This window comes from Synchiropus splendidus, chromosome 1 (genome assembly GCF_027744825.2).
Source record: "Synchiropus splendidus isolate RoL2022-P1 chromosome 1, RoL_Sspl_1.0, whole genome shotgun sequence".
NCBI lineage: Eukaryota > Metazoa > Chordata > Actinopteri > Syngnathiformes > Callionymidae > Synchiropus > Synchiropus splendidus.
The window spans coordinates 31,201,948-31,220,430 of record NC_071334.1 but is presented as its reverse complement, the minus strand read 5'-3'; the positions used below and the strand labels follow the sequence as shown (position 1 = coordinate 31,220,430).

The following is an 18,483-nucleotide window of genomic DNA, read 5'->3' as shown; positions in this document are numbered from 1 at the left end:
AGACACTTCAGATATGTACAGCTATTGAGTCAAGTTATGCTTCCCCTGCACTAGTGCTTTAAAAGTCTTCTTTCTGCTGAGAGCATACTCACAAAAAGAAGCTTAGTTTCTTTGTTTACGTCTGTAGCTTCAATGAAGCGTCATGCCGTACAGGTACATTCGAAATGATCTGCCATCTATATTCTTTGGTAGAAAAACTGACAAGCTCTTTTGTGCGCACTTCTGATTTACTTTTAAAGCACGTTTATATTTATAGACTTTCAACTGTTTACACTGAACACATGAACATTGTTTGCATTTTAATAGTTTAACAACTAAAACAATGTACACAATTACGACCTGCTCACACTGTAGTTTCATTATTCCCAAACATGGAATGGATAAAATATTTGTATCTATTTTTTTAATGAGTCTTGATGATGATGATGTTTTTTTTTTTTTTTTTTTTTCTGGGACAGCAGTCATCAACCATCAAAAAATGTTCATGGATCTATAATTGGAGGAAAAGACTTGTATACTGTTGCCATGGATTTAAAATAAAAATACAATGCAGACATGCCGCAGCTCTAGAGCAATCCATCGAGTCCAAACTCTCTTCCTAGAAAGTACCTGGTGCTCTTCTAGTGATAACAACAAAGTGTGTCTCGGGCAAGTTGTCCAGGTGACATCCCAGAGAGTGATGCCTATCCTACCTTAAAAGCCTCTTTCAGATTGACACACTATTTAGTGTTTGTTCACTTTTGCAGCAAACATTGATCATTCCTTGCAGCTCTTCCTATGACTGCATACCACTTGCCTCGCCCTGATCTGCCCTTTGTTGAGAGGTGGAAAATTCTCTCATCAGACCAGATGCCACCGCTTAGATTTAATATCTACAACTGCAACATTTAGATTTAACTTTGAATTGCAAAGTCTCAAAAGTAACAAATATTTGCTGAATTTCACCACTGTGGAATAAATAAAGAAACGAATAAAAATCTGGGACGTTGCCACATAGTGCTGCTGAATCTGAAAAATAAATGTGGATCTATATTTTTTACTTGCAGCACCCAGCGGGAGTTTTTCAACTGGTGTGCCCCGGCAAAATGGTCCAATCTCTAGGTGCGATTTTCATTAAAATGTTTTTTTTTTACAAGACTTTCGACTGAACCTTCGGCAGTGTGTCTCGTTCAATGAAAGAAAGTTGAAAAGTTGAAAAACACGTCACTAAGCAAATTGTCATTGGCGCAGCAGAGGTTTTACACCAAGGGGTTTTGAGAAATCTGCATCACACTCAACTCACTGATTCACTCTATTTCATGCACGCTGAGAAACAGACAACCCACGGAAATCATCCAAATTCTTTTTAACTGGCTGCCAAAGCATTCTTTCGGTGACTGGATTCCGTCATCTGCGTTATACATATATCTGCCTGAAGGAAAAAAGATGTTATGGTGATCAAATTTCATCCACAGCAGAAATTGATACATGGTCGAAACCAAATGCAGAACTCTAGACTCAATTATGTGTATCGGTTACATAACTTGGCTTGGGAAAAAAAACCCAGGCCGCCATATATTATCTTATGTCAAATGTCAAACAAGATTGATCAAAATTTCAATAAACAGCAGACCTCTGCCTATGTTTGGAATCTCCTTCACCGCCTCTGTACCTGCTTCAAATCGCAATCGCAGGATCCATGTTATTATTATTACTTTTTTTTTTTATGTTTGTCTTTCCTAGAATGAGTCTGAACCAGCATGGCCAAAAACAGATCTGCATCATTGGTACTCAAACCAGTCTGACTAGTTCATAATTCATGGTTATCAGAGCTCATATACAGCATTGGCTGACAACTACTGAATTCAGAGGTTGCCCTACTTACCGTAGCAACATTGTATCATCATCGGGCTCATAGTAGTCAAATAAAAGTCATTTTACTCTCTTTATCTCAATGTGATCTTAATCTCTCACTTTTCTGAATCATCATTCATTTCTTTTCTTCAGATCTCTTCACTCAACACTTTTCCAACCTGCAAATATAGTGGCTTGAGTCAGATGTCTTCTCTGCAGTGAGCACAGACAGGTGACCATTGTCTATAAAGTTTCTAACGCAACACTTTTCCAACCTGCAAATATAGTGGCTTGAGTCAGGCGGCTTCCTATCTGCTATAAACATCATCTTATCATTTGATTTATTTGGTCACGTTTGGCATGTCTCACTAAAATGTTTTTATGCTAGTTAACATTTCACTCAATCCGCAAGTGCCTCTGCGCGTAGATCAGATTTACTTACAACAAACCTGATCAACGATCCAGTGAATGTTTGCAGCGGACAGAAGGAACTAATCCGTCTGAGTCAGCACATCAGAAAGAAACCCCTCACAGAGATTGTGTAGACAAGGAAAGCACGGAGGAATGATTGATGAAAACGCAGTTCCCGAAAAAACATACCATAAGTCAGTATCTGTCCTCTGCTTTGACAAGCATTATGTTGCGAGAAAATTAATCTGTTTAAACAGTCATGTTTGAGTGACTCTTTGTCATGGCTTGGCTTTCAAAAAGCCCGTTAAACATTAGACTATCCGGTGATAGCTTTGGTCAGTGTCAGGGTCTGGGTCGTTTGAGGTTAAGGATATGTCACACTCACACAAAATGTGTGTTTATTTAATAAAGTACTCGCCATTTTTGACATTCGCCATCCACATTTTAAAAAAGTTTTTTGAATGTTTGTTTTTCCAGCATTCTTAATATCCATTGATCAATTTAAGAAATATAAATTCTCTGTTTACATTCTCCTGCCAGAGGAGAGATGGCTGGATGGAGGAACACATATCTCTGACAACAGCGCTTTGTTAACTAAACCACTTGAAACAGATAAGGAAACGTTGTATTGTTTGGCATGTGAAGGCTATGTGGTTGCAATCTTAGCCCCTATTCTTTCTGTTTATGCTCAGTTTAATTTGTGATTTGGAATGTAGAATATTAGGAAAGTCATGCATTAACATTGTAACCCTTCATCCAAGCCTTGCTCTCTAGCCAGCAGAAGAATGGGTTAAAAAAATACACACGCACACACAGTCATGTTTTGATGTTTTGTGGGTACATTTCATTGACTTACATGCTTTCCCCAGCCTCCCTTCATGAATCTAACCATCTGAAACAAATGGCTAACCTTCACCAGGACTCTGAAGTAAACTTAAACTTAAAATATTGCAGTGACCTAATTATTTTGAAGTTTTAATTCAGAAATTGAGGCAGGGACCGGCAACATGTCCCCACGAATCCAAAAGGTCCACCCCGACAAGTTGGCGTGTTTCCAAGAAAAGCTATACAAGGACCGCACATTCACACACGCTTTCTTAATAATGGTGGACCTGCATTACTTTTATCTACCTGTATCTGTATCTATAAAGTAAGCCTCACTACAGCACTAAAATCGAGACATTAAGACAAAATTGTGACATAGGTCATACGTTTTTATTGTGTGTTTATAGAGACGGCAATTGAAGTTTTACTGCACCACAGTGGCCAATTTGACTGCTATCCAGTAGCAATTGACAAGATAGGTTTGGCCTGTAGTTCCAAAGGAGTGGAGAATTAAATGTAGGTCAAGTTTTATTACTGTTCTTATTACTCATATTACTGCGACTGCGTGTGTTGACGTGACTTGGTTGAGTGAGCCAATCATGAAACAGCATCTTTTCTATGCATGCATGGGTAGAACACTGAAAATCTTCTCTTAAACTCAGACATGTATGTTGTTATTTATTGTTTTCTTTTTCCTGAACTACAATTACTTGTTTCAAGAAAGTGACTTTAATGATTCACAATTGAAAATTCACCTTTAAACATTTTCATTTTGCATTCTCCCCGACTGCCTTAAAATAAACAGGGTATAATGACAATACCTGCGAGCCTGTTCTCTGTAGGTTGAAAATAGAATACGAAGAAAAGCCTGGCCGAAGGGGGGTAACATGAAACAAACAAGAATGTCAAGGTAATGTTTTAGGCCTCTGAGTTGAAACTTAGTATGCAGCTGACTGTCAGAGCAGACAGTTCAGGCAGCAAACAACAGTTTCGTAATGATACTTTCAAGAGACAAAACTGAAACTTAAAACGGTAAAATAAATCAATACGTACACTGATGCATGAATGACTGGCAAACCAAACTTGATTTTCACTTATCAAAGACCAGAAGTCAGTACCCTTCAACTTATCAAACTTAATTGCAGGTTCAATGTCTTGCTCAAGGGTAGAATGAATGCAGGCGTGTGGGAAATTCACCCATGAACATACTCACATACATTGGCCACGTCAAACAACTCAGACCGACCAAACGCTTATTCTGGAGTCGCGGGTGCTGGAGCTGATCCTGGCTGCTTGGACAACACTGATCACATGATAGAGTCTTCACAATAGTTACCAACAGTGCAAGAAGGAAGGGAATGAAAATTATTATTATTATTTGGGTTTTTTTCTCTCTCTGTGGGCAAGCTGGGCCTTGCGGGAACCACGTTGGTGACCCCTGATTTTTCGAGTCAAGAATTCACCTCTGTATGTTGCAGGACTGTGGGAGGAAAGCAGAGTTCTCAGAGACATCCAAACTCTGAATCCATGTCTAGCTTGTTTAATAACTTTAACATCACACACTGAGTGCCAAATTACAATGCGGTAACTAAATACCAAAGAAGCACCAAACACTAGGTCACACCTGTTATATGCTGAGCCACCGGGCTGCAGAGAAACCACTTATGTGTTCATGCTCATGTTCATAGCAGCCATTCATGCGCATACCTCCACATCATTAAGCAACTTATTAACCGGCTAAACTCAAATGCCACTGACAAGGCAGCCACCTGCCATCGTCCAAAAAAAGCCACTTTTTCAGATGGATTTATTTATAAAACAGCCAACCAAATACCCACAGTCACCTGCAAACCAATCCAACTACTATTGCACTCCACCTGCAAAAAAATACATAAATAAAAAAATCAATCATCGACCATCTGCCAACACGTGAACTCATTTATCAACAGCCTGCAAGGACACTATCATTCATTCACAACAAACCAGCACCAGACATAAACAACCAATCACTAACCTGCTGCACTCACCCTCCCATTCACCCCACATGAATTTGCACAGAAAAAAAATTAAACAATAACACATTGTAATTAGAAGACACTGCTTTTATTTCGTAATTTGGGTTGCCATATCAACAAATAATCACTTGAACACAGCTATTTACATCTCATATCGATCGTTCCCTTGTAAACATCAGCACTTGCAGCCAGTCAGCATCACACCAGGCGGCATGTTGCTTCAAACTTGGACTCAAAAAGGTTTTGGCAAACATCTGCTCTGGAGTCCAGAAGCAGATTCATGGTTTTCAGATTTTGCAGAGAACAGACAATCCACCAGAGCAGAAGGCGAGGCACTAGTCAGACTCAGTTGGGATTCTCTCGATAGATTCTGTGGAGGACTGATACGAGCGTGAGGACAGATGAAGTGACGCTTGAGGGCTTTCAGTCCCGGAATGCATCACAGGTAAGTAGATGTCGTCCATGTTTGGCATGACAAAAACTTTCTGCAGTTGAGAAAGACAAGTTGGATTATTTGGACGTGTCTGACACATTTTGGTTTTATACTTGCAAGGCACCGTGCACCTGGAATTCGTCCTGCAGCTTTTTCTCGATCCACTCGGTCACATGGCACAGAGTCACCTCTCGCTCACCAAGTTTGGGGCAGACATGAAGGTCCAACTTGGGTGGAACACAGAAACTGTACCTGCAGACAGAATACGTTACATACGTGACATTTTGTTTTATTTTATTTAGAGTATTTTTGGGGGATGTTTTTCATCTCTCTGGTTCTCAATAAAATGTTACATTAATGTAACATTTTATTGAGATTTTTTTGACTGTCAAGATACTTTTATTCAGTAACATTTTGAATTTTTGACTCAGTTTTATACTGAAAAATTGTATTAGATTGCAATTTATGTATTTTCTATCTGAATTTCTGTGTTAAAGAGGATTGTTACAAAATCTTTCCCCTGTTTCCTCATGTTCCCTCTTGTCGTATCTGTACCTGAAAACGTACGACAAAGACAAAGGCAGTCCAAAGTAAAGCATTCCACATGATGGTCCAAGTGTCCTCACCATATTCGGTCCGTTGGTGGCGGTGGTATGTTGATGACTAAAGTTCCAGACAGCTCCTGAACCTCCACAGTCAGCAGCAGCGGCGTGTTGGACATCTCCTCAAACTTCTTCTTGATGAACTCAGTCTCAGTCGCCTTCTGAAAGTACTTGGATTTTGCGATTTTGTCCACAAATCTTAAAATTTTTCTTCCAGTTCTTCCACCGCCTGCCCTATAAAACACATGCAAATAGACATGAACATCAAAATCAAATGATTATGGCAATGACTGAGCCACTTTTTCTTTGGTGAATATCTGCTTCCCATGACTGTCAACTCTAAGGAATGAAACCAGCTACCCAAGTTAATAAAGTGCCTTGCTCAGTTACAGTTTTCCAGCGACATCTGCTGCAAATAGACGCATACTGCAAACGCGCCGTCAAGTGTGGCATCCGAACTAAACGCACATCGCCATGTTATTTTACAATGAATGTTCTATTACACTGTCCATCTATAGAATATGTTTTTTTTTTTCGAGATACATCATGATGTTTATAATGTATTCTGTCAAAAGTCTATCTGAAGTCTGGGCTTTCAGCCTATCCCATCATCGGTTGCTGTCCAGCCTCACCACCTTGTCCCATGAGCTGTGATCTTGGTCATTCTCTTAGCCTTCCTAGTCTCTCCCAATGAAAACCTAAGCATGTCATGTACATTTGTACCTGAGCCACCCCACCTCCCCACGTGACCCTAAAGGTCGTAGATTGACCCTTTCGATCTTGTTCACCTGTTCCACCATGTCTGCTCTCTCCTCTTCACCTCCATAAATCAAAGCCTATTCACAAATATTTGCTGTAAATAGTAGCTTGGAGGATGACAGCATCTAAATGGGTTTGGGTGAGTGGTCGTGATTTATGGGTATTTCTTAAAAAAAAATAAAAATCACCCTTCAGTAGCTGCTGTGGATCCTTTATCCCCGACTGACACTTGAGGCTCCGAGAGCAGCAGGTCTTCCTCGTCTGACGATCCGGCACTGGACGACTCTTCATCACTGTCCGCCAACACTTGCAGGACGGGCCTGCAGCTGTGAGAGCAAAGAACAATGCGTCTTGGGGGCAGCAGGTAGGATTTTCAGACACGAGAGCAGAGCTTTCTCTGGATTTTAATCCATGTGGCTCTGTGGCTGAGAGGATGATCCACTCTAATCAATTTAATGTGAAGACCCGGAGGATCAGTGTGGAGGGATCAGGAGAATCGGAGGGAGATATAGGTGTGTATTCATGGACAAATCTCCTGTGTGTGTTCAGTGGGATAATATCACCTCTATTTTTGATATAAACTTGCTCTGATCCTGATAAAAATGAAATGGGATATTAGTTTTCCGTTTTTCTCAGATCACCACTTTAAAATTATACTGACCGTGTACTACCAGGTTCCGTAATGCAATCCATGTCCTGGCCGCCATCCTTGCCAAGTTTAGACAAGTTGAATTTCGTCTGCAGGGTCATCTGCAGGGCACCGGTGTACACCAGCTGCAGTTCCACCCATAGGCCTGCGGAGGGCGACAAAGACAACACTGTATACTATAAACTGTTCAACAAATGTACTAGATTTGTTGAAGCATATAAAAGAAGCATATAAAGCATATCTAGAAGCATATAAAAGAGATACGGAAAAGATGAGCAATGTGTTAGCAGTGTATTTTGCTGTAAAAGTGCTGACAAAAATAAAAATATAGACAAAAACGTGTCAAAATAACAGTAATACTACAGGAACAAAATCAATAAAACAGACAAAGAATAACAGGAACTGCTGATATGGAAAGAGGAAGTTGTTTTTGAAATAATAAATACACCATTTATTTATTTATGATGCTTTGTTTTTTAAGGCCAGTATAAAGTCATCACTAGGGCAGAGCCAATGACTCAAGATGACATTTGCAGTCAGATCAGCTCCAGATTATACAGCTTTAACCGTGATAATCCATCATTTGAAATTCATTATTAATTATGTTGATGCAGTCGTGGTTGTGATAGTGCATCCTCACAAATACTTAGGTCAAACAGTCTCAGATTTGCTATCATTGATGAAGGTCTCTAAGATCAGAGACACAAACAAGCCAATATGTTGTGGTTCTCCATGAGGTTAGGGAGTGATAACAACGTTGCCATGACTGGTCAGATTGGATGTTGGAGCTTCTGTGCGTGCGCTCACCTCTGTGGTTAACTTCTGGCCTGGATGAAGAAGCGATTTGGGGCATGGAGTTTCCCATATCAAGCTCAGCCAGAGTCAGTTCATTCATGAAGTATGGAAGCTGGAACCAGAACCACCACCTCAGTATTGGACCTCAGCTCAACGGAACACAGCATATTTTCAAGCCAATAAGATTACTTTGATTTTGCTGAGCTTCTTCTGAATCTTGTGGGACACAGCATCGGACCAGTACTTCTCTCTCAGAAAGTCCCAGAAGATTCGTCCTATTAGAGCATTGGCCCACGAGTTGTGACTGCTGCCGCACTCATCTGCGGGATCACAGGTGCACTGTTTGAAGTAGAGGTGGGTAAAAATATTTATTGCAGGGATGAAAATTACATTTTAAACAAATATTAAAACAGCACACTACAACATTTTAATGTTTAAAATCTTGTTAAACCATAACACAACAACAAATTAACCAGAGAAGTCAATGAGAAGTGGCGCCAAAACCCAAAAACAAGTTGCAGGCCAAGCAATATTTATTGAACAAACTGTCTTGAGTTTGTTCGATCTAAGTAAAAATCTTATCATCCAGTCATTTCACATTTCGCTGAGCCACTCGCCAAATTCATTCCTCCTGCCTATAGCTGTTTCTGAATTGTATTTCGAATGACGCAAAACTTCACATCAATGGCCAAATAAGGCGGTGGATGAAAGAAGTATTTTTGCATGCTGCAGTTTAGAAGTTAAATATGTGGAAGAAAACAACTTCATTTTTCAAAGTTATGATCAGTCTTACCTTTCCTCTGACTCCAGGGCTTGTTTCTGTGCTGCAGGCACCAGGGCTGGACATTGGGGTGGACTCCTCAGGGCCCAGAAGACGTGACATGTACCACGCATAGTCAAGCTCAGACGGGCCCCTGGTGATACTGGGTGACTGCTTGGTGGGGGCTTCTGATGTCGATGAGGGAACTGGGTTTTCATCACTGCAGGAGCCTGGACTGCTCGGGCCATTATGATGGTTCACTGAGAACATACAGACAATAAAACCAATGTTCACTCGCCAGGTTGGATTCAACTCTGCACGGCACACAGATTTTATTTTTGATGTTGACTGGACTGTCAAAGGTGTCTTTTCTCTGAGTGGGTCAAAGGTGGCTGTGTGGCTCTGAATAGTCCAGTACCCCAGGTTGTCATCTTATGATGGTGTCTTGGACTCTTTCTACAACTGGCTCTTCAATGTTTGGTTTGTTGCAGAAGGATTTAGGTGCACCTGCCATTGATATTTCCCTGGCTATACTCTCTTAAGTTTTTCTGTGTGCAGCTGCGATGACATTCTCACTACTTCATTGGGGTTTCCATTAGGATGACTTATCATCTAAAGGCAACCCATAGTCCAAGCAAGGATTTTCCTATCCTCAGAACCCGCCTCTGATCACTGTTCCCAGCATGTCCTAGGTTTAGCCTTCAGTCTTCTCTCCGTTGACGCCCCACGACCCCATAGCACCCTCACCCAGGAATGTTGAGCAACCAATAAATGGTGAGCCAGCACGATTCTCATTAGGAACAGATGCGAGCTAAAACCAAATGAATAAGTCGAAATGGTATCCTGATACTTGTATTCCTTGTCAGAAAGCCAAACTACACCGCTGAATCTTTCATTGCAAAGTACCTGGGACACACTGTATTTGCAGCCCTGCATGTTAGGGCACCGGACAATCTTGCTTCTTTAGTCAAACATTGGCATGCGAAGATTTGGACCACGTAATCCATAATCCGCACATGTGCTCAAATCGTACATGGAGTCCTTATCCAGATATGTTTGCTTCACTAATGCATTATTTACGTTTGTCATACCCAATCTGGACACACATCTGCCGGCTCTCTCCTTCTCACATGCTCTATCACTGGACGCGAGAAGAAAATGACGAAACCACTCCTCCTTGTCCCTTCCTGTGCGCCCAAAGAGATAAAGCGTTTGAGGCTCAGAGGACTTTTGTCTCGTCTCTCCTTGTTCATGATCTTCTTTAAGCTGTTGTTTATCCTCATCTTCAGCTCTCATGCCTTCATGCAGTTGGATGCAAATTGGATACTTTGGGTTCCACAATCTCTTCTGGGCCAACACTGAGGGGAGCAGGAAAACCTTGACAACAAATGTAAAGAGGGAAAAATCAGTAAAAAGTAAATAATTGGCAATACACTGATGCCATTGTTTTTCCAAAACGAGTAGTGTACCAGTACGTGCATTTGAGTACTCACTGATACACATAAAGTTACTTTTAGTTTTTTATTTTTCCATATATGTTATTTGAACATGGGTGATGGTCACAAGTGTCATTGTAGTACAAACAGAAATTTCACAAAATTGTCATTAACTGGCATTCAAAAACTGCCCACTGGTGGTATTGGTTTCGTATTATTGGTGGCCATTCTATGGATACGAGTACGCAAGCCTGGATTGGACCCATACCCGATACCCTATAAATAATCATTTTTTTTAAATCCTGTCCAATATTTTATAGTTAGAATTGTCATATTCAAAAGCCTGATGTTTTGAGTCCCAGTTTGAAAGGGAAATATCAGACTGAAAAGCTATTGTTCTGCATTAATGCTTAGTTTGTCAAGTTTATTTTACTGTAAAAATGATGATTGTCTTGGTGAGTTCTAGGTAGATTTTGAGCCGACTGACCTGTCAGATGCTCACCCTTTAAAAAACCTTTTCTTCAGAGAAAGACTGGTTTTAAGTGTAAAAGGCTTGATCACAGATGATACTTAGCTCTGCTTTCACTGTGCGATCACAAATATGCGACCAAATACTGGGTGCTTTTGTAGACTGACGATGGGTTCTTCAAATAAATGAGGTCATGACTGAGTAGAAAGTATATTCTGGAGGACATTTGCTAGTCTCACAGGCTTGTGTTTGTGCAGAAGAAAGGTCAGCGCTTTCGCTCACTCCCTTAAACTCCTAACCGTTTGGATAAATCCTTTGACTTGGAGCCACTCAGTCATGCATACACGGCCTTTAAAAAGAAATCTGCCATGGTGATGGTCCCATTCTGATCCAAACATCAGCAGGATTAGATCATCCCAGGGGAGTGGGATGTCCTGACATAATACTGTACAAGTCTATCTTTTGGAGCAAAACATATTTGGCATAAATATTGGGATAAACAAAAGTAAGCAGAGGTCATTCTTACTTTACTCCTTGCGAGATGAAAAGAGCGTGTCTTGATGAATGTGGTCTCAGGGACTTTCTCATCGAATGTTGCCCGGCGGCCGATATTGGACCGCGGGGAGTCCAGACGTAGACAGGACCCTTCCAAGGTGGCGAAAACTGAATGAGTCAGTCCCAAGTGGCACGTTTCTGCATCATAATCATGGCTCTCATTCATCCAGCCCTGGGAATGCACAAGACACAGGGGCTCAGTCAAATCCGAACTCAGTCTGGGCTGATGTGACTATCACATGACTCAGAAAATGCTCAGCGACAATCGATGTGAGTGAATTTCACAGCAAAGAGCAGTTCTCTCTCACTGAGACATATTGACATTTGAGTATCTATATCAAAGATGGACTCACTTGAGGATACAGGAATCTGTTTGGCTTATAATCTGAAGGTTAAATGCCTTTTGGACAGTCCTGAAAAACCCAATTTTAGCAACTAATTGATGAAGAACGTGCAAACTCTCTGCCTTGAATCCAATCCGAAGAGCTATCAAAGGCAGATCTGACAAATTTACAGCGTCTTACTGCCGTTAATGGCCCCTGGAGCTGGCAAAAAGAGTGTTAGCTGCCCAGGCCACAACGGTTTCAGACCTAATGATCGCTGCGGCTCTGACTTGTTTCAGAATTATTCACCCCTGGACAATTCACTTTTTCATCTCTGTGGATTTAAAGGCCAAATATGTTCGGCAACAGCTCCAAGTTTGGGACGTCTAGTTCACATATTTGCAAAATATTTGCTTTCGGGTCATTTTTAATTTCTATCATCACACAATGAACAATTGGCAGCGGTTAACATTTTAAAGCAAACTCACCTTCACCACCTCTGACTCATTGCTTGGAGAATCTTTACTCAGAAGAAGTTGAAATGCTCTGTGTTGAGAAACTGAGGAAGTAGACTTGGAAGAACTCATCCTGATGAGGCAAAGTCCTAGCAAGAATCCCAAAGCTACACCTAAGGCAAGGCCGGAGCAGTACGGGGTAAGAGGAAGGACAAAGTATCCATACGATAAAACCGCTGCGCAGAAAAGGGTCAAGCGTGGGAGTGGCTGGTAGGGCGGTACAGCCGAGTTACTCATTGGGTCAGATGGTTTGCACCTAGTTGGTCTTTCACTCTTCTGCTTTTTAGTGGCCACAGCAAAAATCTGCATCATGTCACCATCCGTAGTTATTTCCAACTTCTCTTCCTTGCGGCTCTTGTGGTGCACAGGGCAGGGGCTGCGCTGACCCTTCCCAGAATGCCGAACTGGAGGCCAATGAAAAACCAGCTCGCTGTCACTTCTGCTTCCGCTGGCTGGGGATTCCAGTGCTCCAAAGTCAGACAGCCCGTCCACTCCTGTGGCTTTAGAGCTGGCGTTGCTTGGTCCTTGGGTCTTGTGTTGGTGTTTGGGGCTGCCAGTGCTCTCCTCCCTCCTCATTTTGTTGAGCATGCTGCTCAGCGGTTCCTGCACAGCCTCAGAGAGCTTTCTTTTGGTGTCTTCAAGTTCCATCTTGAAGAAATTCCCTTTTAGATTGTCACCAAGAGGAGAATGGTTGCTAGGCGAAGGAGGCGCAGTACGTGAGTCTCCGTTGCTGCGATTCTTAGGTTTTGTTAGCTGCTTCCACAAGTGCAGGTTAAGGCGAGAGTCTGATTTTGACTGGGACACCTCCGGCTCAGAACGGGAGAGCTCAGTGGAGATGGACTTCACAAGGTTGAGAAGGGGCTTTGGTCGGAGGGTGGATCCTTCTTTCGGTTCCAGTTCAGTGGACAGGGACTTGACAAGGCTTGCTAGTGGTCGATGTGTGGGTGTGGATGGTCCTGGGGAGAGAAAGCTAGCGCCTGTGTTGGAGCAGTGACCAAGGGAACTTGGGGACGAGGGTGAGAGAGGCACATGGAAGGCTGGAGACTGCAGCCCAGAATCATCATCGACAGAAAGCTGCTTCTCCTTCGAAAGCGAGATAGGGGGGTAGTCTTCGTCACGATCCAGAGAGAAGATAAGTTCACTTTCATCCAGGCTGTTCCACTCACCCTCCGTCCCGGTGAGCTGGATCACTATGCCCCGAGGAAGATGCCTTTTTGTCCCAAGGGGGGCAGCACCCACTGGACTGTGGTCTTGGGCCGGATTGTTGGTCCCTTGTAAAGACCCTCCCCCTCTTCGACCACCATCCTTGTCCCTTCTGCGTTCAGCTGCTCCAATGTCAGCCATTTTGAGATATTTACTTCACAGCTAAACTTCCTGCATGACAATAAACATTAGGGTTATATTCATCTTCTCTCAGTCATCTGGAAAAAAATAGTTTAAAAAAAGAAAAGATATATATAAACATCAGGGTTGTCAATAGATTACGATTCTTAATCTCAATAATTGCACTAGAGCTGAATTACCTGCCGATTATTGACAAATTCATCCCACATTTTTTATCTGCTCTAAATGGAACGTAAAGGAAGATTTAACCAATACAAGAGTAGCCATTAATACTTGCTTTTATCATGTTTTAGAGCCTCTCCAGTGAATCTCAGGTTATTCTAAAGAATGTCCTTGACAGATAATACAGATAATAAAATCGCACCATGAAAACCCCCAAAGTAAGATGACCCTGTGCAACTCGATTGGGTTGTTGGACTAAACACGACGTTTGTACGAGGAAAACATTATTGGACACTGGTGTTGAGAATCTTCCTTTAAGTTACATTTATAGCAGAAATGAAAGCTCTACTACAATTAATTAAGATAATAAAAAAATCCATTTAAATATATGTACATATTCTTTATTTCATTCACATGCTCAAGAATAGAAGAGCAGAATAACAAACATGTACATCATTGCTGTCTAAATGCTGTCTGTGTATGAGGAAAATGTTATGGGATCCATTAATCCCTTATTTCTGTCGCAGCACAGAGCCAGCTCTCCGCTCACACCCTTCGGTCTTGACAAAAGTCGTTTTAAGAATCATTACGCAAACCTGCGATGAGTCACAAGGTGGGTTTTAAGACAGTTTCTGTCACTTCCCCAGCACGGCTTTTGTGTGTCAATGGCATCTCATGTTCTCATGTGACAGTCCACCTCCTACTGACTTGTCAGAAAAAAATACCACACGAGCAGCAGAGGAGAGTGTCGCTGGGATCCGCTTTCTCTGCGTACGAGAAAAGAGCAGCTCCGGATCACCAGCATGGACAGCCAATGGACGTCAGAGGGAGCCTTTTATTCGCTTACATCTGCATTAAAACGACTTAAATCCTACCTTGGAATGGCTAGAATTACATAACTGCATTACAGCGCTGCGTAGCACAATTTCGACCAATTCCACAGCAGCTGGTAGATTCTGACTAATCTGCTGTCACCCGAAATGGATGGTCGGGAGATAAGTCTCACAGTCCCACAGAGGCGAGGCCTGCCAGGGGTACAGACACGGACTGTAATGAGGCCATATGGTTGGATTTTCTCTTGAATGAAAATTCACAAACCAATCTGTACTTTCTGAACAACAGAATATTCCTATTAGTGTGACCTGTATGAGGGTTTAATATTACATAACACCCAACTTTAAAATCTAGTTTACCACTCAATAGCACAATAGGAGTCAATAGTAGTGTGTGCACTCCATATTTGGCGCTTCCTACTCATGGCTAGAATGAACACTGGAACTTGTACTTTGTACTCAATATGGTGCAATATATTACACTTCAATATATCAGAAATATTTAAATTCTATTGATGATAGATCCATCTCAGATAGCATACTTGATGTGTAGACAGACTAAAGCCATGGATGTGTACACACTGCATGAAGATTCACTGCTGAGAAGTTAGGGAGTCGTGCAAACACTTTCTCCCGTGGTACACCTGTTACAGTGCAGACTTGGAGGTGCTGATCCCCACCCTGCCTCTCCACAGTCCCACCAGCTGTACTGTATGTCAATCTTCATCGCAGTGTCTGTCTGTTACATAAAAGTGGAGCAGATTTGTTTTCTCATTCTGCCTGTGAATCTGTGAGTGCAATGTGAAAACTTTTGCCCCCAAATTGCTCATACGCTCTTGTGGTTAGCACATTTTGTGGAAGCACTACTGACACCACTGAGCACGTCTTTTGGGTTTAACTTTTCAGCGGGTATTCAGCTGTGAAAGACCCTGAAGGCTGGGAGAGTGCTGCGGTTCAAACAAGGTCAGCCAAGTAGAACTATTAATGATCTTCACGGCGTTCTGTTTTATAATTGTGTGTCTTGCTTTCTGTCGACAAATTACTAGCTGCAGCATGTAAAGATGTGTTCCATAGGGTTTCATGTTAAATGCAGCTCAAATAATGGACCGCATCTGCTCTCTGCTGAACTGATGTCTGATCAAGTCTCTGTGCGGCCAGTAGCACTCTGACCCGAGTCTTTGTGCAGTGTTTGTAGCTCTAATCAGACATGGACCCTAACCATCTCAGATTAACATTAATGCAGGCTTTAGCTGTGAAATCTGACAAATCACACTGCAGGATTATCAGATAAACCCACATTTGGTGCAGTGTGTTACACAGTCACTTCGTCTCAGTGACCCCCTGTTCACTGTTGATGTTGCTTGTCTTTCATTCTTAAAGTTCCAGATCAACATTTACTGACCTTCTTCATTCATCTTTGTATTGTTTTTTTTGGTTTTTATAGGTTTTAGTCTTTCAGATCACCATTATAGGTGGAGGACACCGGACTTATATAGATCTCTAACACTGTTACTTCTCAGCCTTGCGACATGAATGCATACACAAATCAGTATGTCCCCCTCTGTATCCTGATGTTGACCCCTGCCACTGACCGGCTATGACCCTGCACTGGTTCACTGTGCTTGACTTGCCTCAGACCACATCACAAGGAGTGTGAGACAGAAATCTGCCACGTCACCACATCTTTTATATTCTTTTAATCCCTTCTCTTTCTAATCTCTTACTATCATGATAATCATGCTTCCTTCTTTCACTGATAAATTTAATACTGTGCACTGAAAATGTTTTGTTTTCTTGGTGAAATTTAGCAATTTTAATCTATTTTTGAGACAATTTCGAATCACAGTTTTTTTTTTATATATATATTTTTCTTTATGCATATACTTTTTTCCTGCTTACATGTATTTTTTTCTCATCAATATTAGTTCCTTACGGGACTATGCAATTTTCTCCCCAAAAACCTCTCAGTCAGTCGGTTAGTCAGTTAAATTAAATTAATTTTACATTTCAATTGCCGATAATAACATTAGTAATAACATTCCAATTTCAAAAACAAAACTGAGGATAAAAAGAATTGAAACCATATTAATGAACCACTAAAATGGAAGAGAGACATTTTAGCTTAAATCCATCAATTTGAATTTTGTTTCCTTTATTATGTATGTTTTGCTTACGGCATCACTCTGTACAGTGTGCATCTGGAGTTGGAACTAACAATGATGCTTAATATGTTTTTTGAAAGAATATTTTTCTATCTGAGTCCCAGCCCTATAAAAAGAAAACAGTATTATTATATCACATATTCAGATTAATAAAATGAGTGAACAAGTGAGGAGACAAAACAAACAACATTCGTGTGTTGATGAAGGAGTGCATCATTTCTGAAGTTATGTGCTATGGCAAGTGTGACGAAAAACATATATCCCTTCTCCTATTGAATAAAATGTTCCAGGCTGTGTTTAGCAAACAGATGAACAAGAAAAACACTTACCAGTCCATTAACGTCGGAGCTAAAACCTGCTGCTCTGTGCTGTCTCCGGCTGGTTCTCTCTCCATTTGTGAATGTGAGGATCTGTCTCTCGCTCTCTCTCTCTATCTCTCTCTCTCACTCTCTCTCAAGCACACACACACACCTCCAGTTAACCCAACTGCCTGCATCCAGATGTGTCACGCCGAGAATCACAGCTCACCAAACTGATTATAAAAAGCAAGGCCACGCTGCATGGTAATCCAGATTACGAGTACTGCAGCTCCAGCACTCGTGCCCACAACACGCTAATATTTCAAGATGCTGCTTTCCTTGAAAACATCTCCAGGCTTTCGAAGTTGTGTCCCACCGCCTCAAATGACTCCCAGTCGTCTCGAAGACGTCTTCACCATCAGGACTGTGTCAGGAAGAGACATGTGAAATACTACTTTCTCTTTCCTCTCCTCCATCTTGGCCTACATTAAGTACACGGGAAGCCCTAGAAATGACAAAGTGAGGAACAGGGTAGCGTGAGGCGAAGGCTGCAGCTGGGCTTAAACAATAACCCCCATCCATCACTGCACTTCATTAACAGCAGGGATGAAACAACATCTTTAAATGCGCATCAAACTACTTATAAAGTCTGAAGCATTTATGATTCTATGATGTTTTCATTTAGTTTTTTTTCCTGCACTGCCGTAGAAAAGCTTTTATAGCATTTATATTTTCACTTTAAAATAGCTTGGATTGGTGCATTGTTTAGTCACCTGCAACTACAGCATGACATGGCAATGGCTAGGAGAAGAGGGAGACACCAGAGGATGTGTGGACCTAGCGAGATTGGAGTGTTGGAGAAGAAAATGATGATGGAGGATGGACCACAATGGAGAAGTGTTCCACACTACACCCCTATCGTCTTTTTTTATGCTCATTTAGATTCTTATTTTCACACATCACATTGTGAGGAGTGACTGATCAGATCGGTCAGATGCTGGAATTAAGGCCACCAAACTTCAATTTTCATATGATAACATGGTTGACAGAACTCAGTGTGCAGTGGATAACACCCTTATATGGCATAGGTCCTTATGTTGCCAAAACTACAGTCACTGTGGGGTGTTTTTTGTTGTCAAATATTAAGGGGTTCAGCTGTGGACAAATGGACATTATTGAACACTGGTCATAATGTAATACAATGTAGTACGCTGTAGTTATCAGGTCTTAACTCTCTAAACCTTGTGAGGACAAGCCAAATGTCCTCACAAAGCGAAATGTCCTCACAAGAAGGTTGCTTGTC

The 18,483-nt window shown here is 41.6% G+C and overlaps 1 protein-coding gene across 1 annotated transcript; it reads right to left on the bottom strand.

Moving 5' to 3' along the window:
• Positions 1-5,172: 5,172 nt before the first annotated feature.
• tex2l (testis expressed 2, like) lies at positions 5,173-17,385 on the bottom strand. The gene is made up of 12 exons (XM_053854560.1): positions 17,211-17,385; positions 12,354-13,754; positions 11,514-11,714; positions 10,174-10,459; positions 9,116-9,342; positions 8,512-8,661; positions 8,335-8,434; positions 7,540-7,672; positions 7,067-7,204; positions 6,144-6,353; positions 5,649-5,769; positions 5,173-5,569 (listed from the first exon to the last, which is right to left on the bottom strand). The coding sequence occupies exons 2-12, from the start codon at positions 13,722-13,724 to the stop codon at positions 5,420-5,422; spliced, it is 3,087 nt and encodes a 1,028-aa protein (XP_053710535.1). The 5' UTR covers positions 13,725-13,754; positions 17,211-17,385; the 3' UTR covers positions 5,173-5,419.
• Positions 17,386-18,483: the final 1,098 nt, after the last annotated feature.